The following is an 8,682-nucleotide window of genomic DNA, read 5'->3' as shown; positions in this document are numbered from 1 at the left end:
GCTGCAGTAGTAGTGGGGGCTGCAGTTGTTGTGGGGGCTGCAGTTGTTGTGGGGGCTGCAGTTGTAGTTGTATCTGTAGTGGGTGCTACAGTAGTAGTGGGTGCTACAGTAATAGTGGGGGCTGCAGTAGTTGTGGGAGCTACAGTTGTAGTTGTATCTGTAGTGGGTGCTGCAGTAGTTGTGGGTGCTACAGTTGTAGTTGTATCTGTAGTGTATGCTACAGTTGTAGTGGGGGCTACAGTTGTAGTTGTATCTGTTGTGGGTGCTACAGTTGTAGTTGTATCTGTAGTGGGTGCTGCAGTAGTTGTGGGTGCTAATGTAGTAGTGGGGGCTACAGTTGTAGTTGTATCTGTAGTGGGTGCTACAGTTGTAGTTATATCTGTAGTCGGTGCTGCAGTAGTTGTGGGTGCTACAGTAGTTGTGGGGACTACAGTTGTTGTTGGAGCTACAGTTGTAGTTGTATCTGTAGTGGGTGCTGCAGTAGTTGTGGGTGCTACAGTTGTAGTTGTATCTGTAGTGGGTGCTACAGTAGTAGTGGGGGCTACAGTTGTAGTTGTATCTGTAGTGGATGCTACAATTGTAGTTGTATCTGTAGTGGGTGCTACAGTAGTAGTGGGGGCTACAATTGTAGTTGTATCTGTAGTGGGTGCTACAGTTGTAGTTGTATCGGTAGTGGGTGCTGCAGTAGTTGTGGGTGCTACAGTAGTAGTGGGGGCTACAGTTGTAGTTGTATCTGTAGTGGGTGCTACAGTTGTAGTTGTATCTGTAGTGGGTGCTACAGTAGTAGTGGGTGCTACAGTAGTAGTGGGTGCTACAGTAGTAGTGGGTGCTACAGTAGTAGTGGGTGCTACAGTAGTAGTGGGCGCTGCAGTTGTTGTGGGTGCTACAGTTGTATTTGTATCTGGAATAACAATAATAATAATAGTGGTAGCAGTAGTTGGGGCTTCTGTAGTAGTGGGGGTAGTAGTAGTAGTAGGTGCTGCTGTAGTAGTGGGGGCTGCAGTAGTTGTGGGGGCTGCAGTTGTAGTTGTATCTGTAGTGAGAGCTACAGTAGTTGTGGGTGCTGCAGTAGTAGTGGGAGCTACAGTAGTAGGGGGTGCTGCAGTTGTAGTTGTATCTGTAGTGGGTGCTACAGTAGAAGTGGGGGCTACAGTTGTAGTTGTATCTGTAGTGGGTGCTACAGTAGTAGTGGGGGCTACAGTTGTAGTTGTATCTGTAGTAGGTGCTACAGTAGTAGTGGGTGCTGCAGTAGTAGTGGGTGCTGCCGTTGTTGTGGGTGCTACAGTAGTAGTGGGTGCTACAGTAGTAGTGGGTGCTGCTGTAGTTGTGGGGGCTGCTGTAGTTGTGGGGGCTGCAGTAGTTGTGGGTGCTGCAGTAGTTGTGGGTGCTACAGTAGTTGTGGGGGCTACAGTAGTAGTGGGTGCTACAGTAGTAGTGGGTGCTACAGTAGTAGAGGGTGCTACAGTTGTTGTGGGTGCTATAGTTGTATTTGTATCTGGAATAACAATAATAATAATAGTGGTAGTAGTAGTTGGGGCTTCTGTAGTAGTGGGGGTAGTAGTAGTAGTAGGTGCTGCAGTAGTAGTGGGGCCTGCTGTAGTAATGGGGGCTGCAGTAGTTGTGGGGGCTGCAGTTGTAGTTGTATCTGTAGTGAGAGCTACAGTAGTTGTGGGTGCTGCAGTAGTAGTGGGGACTACAGTAATAGGGGGTGCTACAGTTGTAGTTGTATCTGTAGTGGGTGCTACAGTAGTAGTGGGGGCTACAGTTGTAGTTGTATCTGTAGTGGGTGCTACAGTAGAAGTGGGGGCTACAGTTGTAGTTGTATCTGTAGTGGGGGCTACAGTAGTAGTGGGTGCTACAGTAGTAGTGGTGGCTGCAGTTGTTGTGGGAGCTACAGTTGTAGTTGCATCTGTAGTGGGGGCTGCAGTAGTAGTGGGGGCTGCAGTAGTTGTGGGGGCTGCAGTTGTTGTGGGAGCTACAGTTGTAGTTGTATCTGTAGTGGGTGCTCCAGTAGTAGTGGGTGCTACAGTAGTAGTGGGGGCTACAGTTGTAGTTGTATCTGTAGTGGAGGCTACAGTTGTAGTTGTATCTGTAGTGGGGGCTACAGTTGTTGTTGTATCTGTAGGGGGGGCTACAGTAGAAGTGGGTGCTACAGTAGTAGTGGGGGCTGCAGTAGTAGTGGGGGCTGCAGTAGTAGTGGGGGCTGCAGTAGTTGTGGGTGCTACAGTTGTAGTTGTATCTGTAGTGGGTGCTACAGTAGTAGTGGGCGCAGCAGTAGTTGTGGGGGCTGCAGTAGTTGTGGGGGCTGCAGTTGTTGTGGGGGCTGCAGTTGTAGTTGTATCTGTAGTGGGGGCTAAAGTTGTAGTTGTATCTGTAGTGGGGGCTACAGTTGTAGTTGTATCTGTAGTGGGTGCTACAGTAGTAGTGGGGGCTGCAGTTGTTGTGGGAGTTACAGTTGTAGTTGCATCTGTAGTGGGGGCTGCAGTAGTTGTGGGGGCTACAGTAGTTGTGGGGGCTACAGTAGTAGTGGGGGCTGCTGTAGTAGTTGGGGCTGCAGTAGTTGTGGGGGCTACAGTTGTAGTTGTATCTGAAGTGGGGGCTACAGTAGTAGTGGGTGCTACAGTAGTAGTGGGGGCTGCAGTTGTTGTGGGTGCTACAGTTTTAATTGTATCTGTAGTGGGGGCTACTGTAGTAGTGGGGGCTACAGTTGTAGTTGTATCTGTTGTGGGTGCTATAGTTGTAGTTGTATCTGTAGTGGGGGCTGCTGTAGTTGTAGGAGCTACAGTTGTAGTTGTATCTGTAGTGGGTGCTACAGTAGTAGTGGGTGCTACAGTAGTAGTTGGGGCTGCAGTAGTTGTGGGGGCTACAGTTGTAGTTGTATCTGAAGTGGGGGCTACATTAGTAGTGGGTGCTACAGTAGTAGTGGGGGCTGCAGTTGTTGTGGGTGCTACAGTTGTAATTGTATCTGTAGTGGGGGCTACAGTAGTAGTGGGGGCTACAGTTGTAGTTGTATCTGTTGTGGGTGCTATAGTTGTAGTTGTATCTGTAGTGGGTGCTACAGTAGTAGTTGGCGCAGCAGTAGCAGTGGGGGCTGCTGTAGTTGTGGGGTCTGCAGTTGTAGTTGTATCTGTTGTGGTGGCTGCTGTAGTAGTGGGTGCTGCAGTAGTTGTGGGGGCTGCAGTACTTGTGGGGGCTGCAGTAGTAGTGGGGGCTGCAGTTGTTGTGGGGGCTGCAGTTGTTGTGGGGGCTGCAGTTGTAGTTGTATCTGTAGTGGGTGCTACAGTAGTAGTGGGTGCTACAGTAATAGTGGGGGCTGCAGTAGTTGTGGGAGCTACAGTTGTAGTTGTATCTGTAGTGGGTGCTGCAGTAGTTGTGGGTGCTACAGTTGTAGTTGTATCTGTAGTGTATGCTACAGTTGTAGTGGGGGCTACAGTTGTAGTTGTATCTGTTGTGGGTGCTACAGTTGTAGTTGTATCTGTAGTGGGTGCTGCAGTAGTTGTGGGTGCTAATGTAGTAGTGGGGGCTACAGTTGTAGTTGTATCTGTAGTGGGTGCTACAGTTGTAGTTATATCTGTAGTCGGTGCTGCAGTAGTTGTGGGTGCTACAGTAGTTGTGGGGACTACAGTTGTTGTTGGAGCTACAGTTGTAGTTGTATCTGTAGTGGGTGCTGCAGTAGTTGTGGGTGCTACAGTTGTAGTTGTATCTGTAGTGGGTGCTACAGTAGTAGTGGGGGCTACAGTTGTAGTTGTATCTGTAGTGGATGCTACAATTGTAGTTGTATCTGTAGTGGGTGCTACAGTAGTAGTGGGGGCTACAATTGTAGTTGTATCTGTAGTGGGTGCTACAGTTGTAGTTGTATCGGTAGTGGGTGCTGCAGTAGTTGTGGGTGCTACAGTAGTAGTGGGGGCTACAGTTGTAGTTGTATCTGTAGTGGGTACTACAGTTGTAGTTGTATCTGTAGTGGGTGCTGCAGTAGTTGTGGGAGCTGCAGTACTTGTGGGGGCTGCAGTACTTGTGGGGGCTGCAGTAGTAGTGGGTGCTACAGTAGTAGTGGGTGCTACAGTAGTAGTGGGTGCTACAGTAGTAGTGGGTGCTACAGTAGTAGTGGGTGCTACAGTAGTTGTGTGGGCTGCAGTTGTTGTTGGAACTACAGTTGTAGTTGTATCTGTAGTGGGTGCTACAGTAGTAGTGAGTGCTACAGTAGTAGTGGGCGCATCAGTAGTAGTGGGGGCTGCTGTAGTTGTATCTGTTGTGGGTGCTACAGTGGTAGTGGTATCTGTAGTGGGGGCTACAGTGGAAGTGGTATCTGTAGTGGGGGCTACAGTGGTAGTGGTATCTGTAGTGGGGGCTGCAGTAGTTGTGGGGGCTGCAGTAGTAGTGGGGGCTGCAGTAGTAGTGGGTGCTACAGTAGTAGTGGAGGCTGCAGTAGTAGTGGGTGCTGTAGTAGTAGTGGGTGCTGCAGTAGTAGTGGGGGCTGCAGTAGTAGTTGGTGCAACAGTTGTTGTATCTGTAGGGGGTGCAGTGTTAGAAATAGTATTATTTTTTGCTCTCTTTTAGAAAGCAACACATAATTAATTTAACACCCAGAGTGAAATATAACTGGAGAGGGGTGGAAAGGTGGGGAGGAGAAGAGAGAAATTTGGATGGGGGAGGGAAGATGGGAGTGGGTGGGGGGAAAGGTGGAGGTGGGGAAGAGGATGGCGGTGAGAAGGGGGAGGACAGGAGGGGGGAAGAGGGAGTTGAGGAAGGGGAGTTGGGGGAGGGGACGTAGGGTGGAAGAGGAGTGTTGGGGGAGGGGGACAAGAGGGGAAGAGGCAAGAGGGGAGTTGGGGAGGGGACGGAGGGTGAAAGAGGGGAGTTGGGGGAGGGGGGCAAGAGGGGAGTTGGGGGAGGGGGCAAGAGGGGAGGGAAGGGGGCAAGAGGGGAGGGGGCAAGAGGGGAGGGAAGGGGGCAAGAGGGGAGGGAGGGAGTGGGGGCAAGAGGGGAGGGAGGGAGTGGGCCAAGAGGGGAGGGAGGGAGTGGGCCAAGAGGGGAGGGAGTCGGGGCAAGAGGGGAGGGAGGGAGTGGGGGCAAGAGGGGAGGGAGGGAGTGGGGGCAAGAGGGGAGGGAGGGGTGGGGGGAATATGGGGGGAACAGAGGGTTAGGGGGGAGAGAGGGAGCCAATTCTGAGAGAAGAGACTTATAGCGACATGTGAAACACAGGGGGGGGGATAATGGGGTGTAGGTAACATACGACGTACCTGCTGTTGTACTACTCTGTGCACCTGAAACACACAGACAGATTGTGTAAGTATTAGTGTCTCCTTTGTGTCAGAATACCACATTACATACAGAAGTAACAGACATTATTACTCCCGCTGGTACACTGCAATGGGAATTACACAACGTGCCAGCAGGAGCCATTTAATAGCATAGGTAAAAACGAGAGGTAACTCTCAATGTATTACTTCCTGGTAAAACATGTTATAAATAAATAAACAAATGCCAGCAGCAAAGTACTGTTATAGAAACTGAAAACTATGCAGAGTTTGTTTAGCACAACATACATTGATCCTGTAGAAATGGGCAGTTATCTGGACACTATCAATATCCCATCGGTTTCTGGGGATGACTTGATAGGGTTAGACTTCCTAATCACAGTAATAGAGAGGTGACTAATGCAATTAAGACATCTCGGTTAATAAAACCCCAGGGGCAGATTGAATCACTGCTGAATTTTATATAGTTATCAGTGAGGTTTCAGCGGAAGTTTTGGCTAAAGTTTATAATTCCTCCCTGGGAGCGATAGGTCTCTCTCACTCTCAGCGGGAATATCTTTTGACCTTATTATATACGAAAGGGGATCCGAAAGATTTTAAAAGTTGGCAACTAAATAGCATTATTAAATAATGATTATAAAATCTTGGCGAAGGTCCTTATACATTGGATGAGTAACATCGCTGAGAAGGTGATAGCGAGTTCCCAATCCTGTGTTATTAAATGATGGAAGATTGCCAATAATATAATTAAAATTAGGGAGCTGTTTGAAACTTGCAGGAATGGAGGTCTATAAGGGTACCTATTAAATCTTGACCAGGCTAAAGTCTTCAATAGGGTGATCATTTTTATCTTGTTTAAACTCAAAAGATATGATTTCCAGATACTATTGTTAAGAAACTGGCTTTGTTATACTGTACAAAGAAGCTTATGGAAGACCAGTCATTAATGGCTGGGTAGGGGAATCTTTTACCATAAAGTCAGGTGTTAGACAAGGCTGCTCCCTGAGCCCCAAATTATATGTCTTCTCCATAGACTCCTTCTTTAAGATACCTGGTGTTTAAACCCAGGACTGCCTGAGCCTGTCCTGATAATTTGCAGTCAGGAGGTCACTCAACATTAGGTAAAAACCCAGGACTGTCTGAGCCTGTCCCTCATAATCTGAAATTTGGAAGCCAGTGTACATTTGAATAATAAAAAACAGGATTGTGTGAGTCTGTACTGAATAATTTATAGGTCTGAAAATCACTATTAATTACAAAACCCATATTAGTAAATCCAGGAACATACATATTTTCAAAACGTTTTAATTACCAAAAAAAAAAGCCAATGTGAGTTCTGGATGGGAGATAGCGGACTACCTTGTCTTGTATGTAAGGCTCTACCATACTCATACAATTCTTAACTCTCTGTAACAACTATAAGGTTCAATTTAATGAATATCTCTAAGGTGTACTTTTACAGAGAAAAATCTCTAGAGCTTGATACTTAATTACTCTCTCCGCTTTATTAGAAAAAACATATGTTTCTAGAGCCACCTACTAATTGTTTGACTGGTCATAGTTACATAGGAGATGAGGTTGAACAAAGACTTGCGTCCATCAAGTTCAACCCATGCTAAATTTAGACGACATAAAACAAACAAAGAGTGCAAAAAAGGGAAGCACAATCAACACAATCAACATACATCAACAAAAACCCATGTAAAAAATAAACAGGCCAAAATCCCACACATGCAATCAGGTCACAATATAAAAGTTATTTACTTCTAGTTATAATTTAAGACCACAAGCCACTAGTGTTAAATTTCTCCAAAATTTTAAGTTACAGTTTCTAGAAATATATAAAAAAATCACCTTCTTAGTTTCAAATGTTATTAGAAAAACAATTTCTAGAGCTTGGTAGAATATTTTTTGAGTGTCCACAGCTATTCATTTTTTTACATCTGTCCTAATATTATTGATAAATATGTGTTTCCAAAAACTAAATTTGCTAAGAAAGAATAGAGATGAAAAATATAGTAGCAAAAAAAAAGTAATGTTGAGTTCAGGATAGATGATAAGGGTCTACCTTGTCTTGTGCACAATTATCTACCTTCAGGTTGCCCTTAGTCCTTAACCTCTTGTTATAATTTGACACTCCAAGACACATATATTAAATGTTTCTCTCTGTTTCTGGAGCTTGACACAGTATGAAAATACTCTCTCCATTTTAGAGTTTTTGTTTCTTGAGCTTTTCATTAAATTAGTGTTTTAGATTAAATTTTCGGAGAATTCTTCAATTTGTAGACCTTTGTATTAAATAACTCTCTTACTGTAGCTTCACAAAATAGTTAAAAAAATACCCCTCAGTTTATAGTCCTTGATATTAATTTTGTACCTTTGCTTCAAATTAACAGGAAAAGCTATTTTCCAGAACTTAGTATTACTGTACATTACTCTCTTGTATTCCAATGAATGATAACATTCCATTTTCGAGACCTTGGTATTCATTTACTAGCTGAGTTTAAAGAACATAATTTTCTAGATATCATTATTAAAAATACACTACTCGCTTTTCTCCAAATTAATTGGAAAACGAATTTCTAGAACGTGTTACTACAGTATATGAAAGTTAATTTTAATGAGATTTAGAAAAAAAAATCAAAAGAGGTACCTGTGCTATCAAAGAACAGGGCAGAGAGCAGAAGAACGTTGGCCAGGAGAAGCCACTTCAAGGATCCCATCGTTTCTTCTCTTGAGGTCCTTTGATCTTAGTCCTTGTAGTGTCCAAGTTAGTTATCCAGAAGCACACGCAAGGTTGTAATGATGGGAATATTAATTCAGTGGGGTTTTAAATGGTGGTGTCGTGGGTAAGGGAGAGCCAACCCTGTCATTGTTCAGAGGTGACACCCTATGACATTCTAAATACGTGTTTTTTTATTATCTGCATCGAGCATTTAGACAATTAGCGCAAATAGTTTACACATGATTAAGATATTTCATGCCAGAGAAGAATAAACCATAGAAACAGGTGCAGGATTCACGTTTTCACATCAACAGAGGTAACCTATGAGTTTTTGGGTGTGTGATAGCTGTGTTTGTTGAGTCAAGAGCAAGGATTTCAAAAATAGCCATGGTAGAAATGGAAGAAGGAGTAGAGTGAGACATAGCTGTGTATAACTGTGAACGACGGTTGCAAGAAGCTATGTTTTATGGAGAGATGAGTATAAAGAAATTGTTGCACACTACTGTACCTCTTGTTGAGAGAGTGGAGGAGAACAAGAGATAGCTATGAATCTTACAGAGAGAGAGAGGAAAGAATAAGAGATGGTTTTGCATCTTACAGAGGGAGAGAGAGGGAGCAGAGAGAGAGATGGATGTGCGTTCTATACAGGGAGAGAAGCAGAGCGAGAAAGACAATGCATATTATAAAGAGAGGATATAC

General features: G+C 44.9%; 1 protein-coding gene across 1 annotated transcript; it reads right to left on the bottom strand.

Moving 5' to 3' along the window:
- Positions 1-1,477: 1,477 nt before the first annotated feature.
- LOC142471442 (uncharacterized) lies at positions 1,478-7,981 on the bottom strand. Its single transcript, XM_075578245.1, has 3 exons — positions 7,912-7,981; positions 2,454-3,829; positions 1,478-1,495 (listed from the first exon to the last, which is right to left on the bottom strand). The coding sequence occupies exons 1-3, from the start codon at positions 7,979-7,981 to the stop codon at positions 1,478-1,480; spliced, it is 1,464 nt and encodes a 487-aa protein (XP_075434360.1).
- Between the last annotated feature and the right edge of the window lie 701 nt (positions 7,982-8,682).

This window comes from Ascaphus truei, chromosome 20 (genome assembly GCF_040206685.1).
Source record: "Ascaphus truei isolate aAscTru1 chromosome 20, aAscTru1.hap1, whole genome shotgun sequence".
Lineage (NCBI taxonomy): Eukaryota > Metazoa > Chordata > Amphibia > Anura > Ascaphidae > Ascaphus > Ascaphus truei.
Note: the sequence above shows the minus strand (reverse complement) of the source record. Positions and strands in the feature narration are given on the sequence as shown.

Bases quoted from the DNA above. Each gene is read 5' to 3' on its own strand.
- LOC142471442 (XM_075578245.1), bottom strand. From the start codon at position 7,981: ATGGGATCCTTGAAGTGGCTTCTCCTGGCCAACGTTCTTCTGCTCTCT. The intron at 3,830-7,911 runs GTACCTCTTTTG...CACCCACTACAG, and splicing joins CCTGTTCTTTGATAGCACAG to ATACAACTACAATTGTAGCC.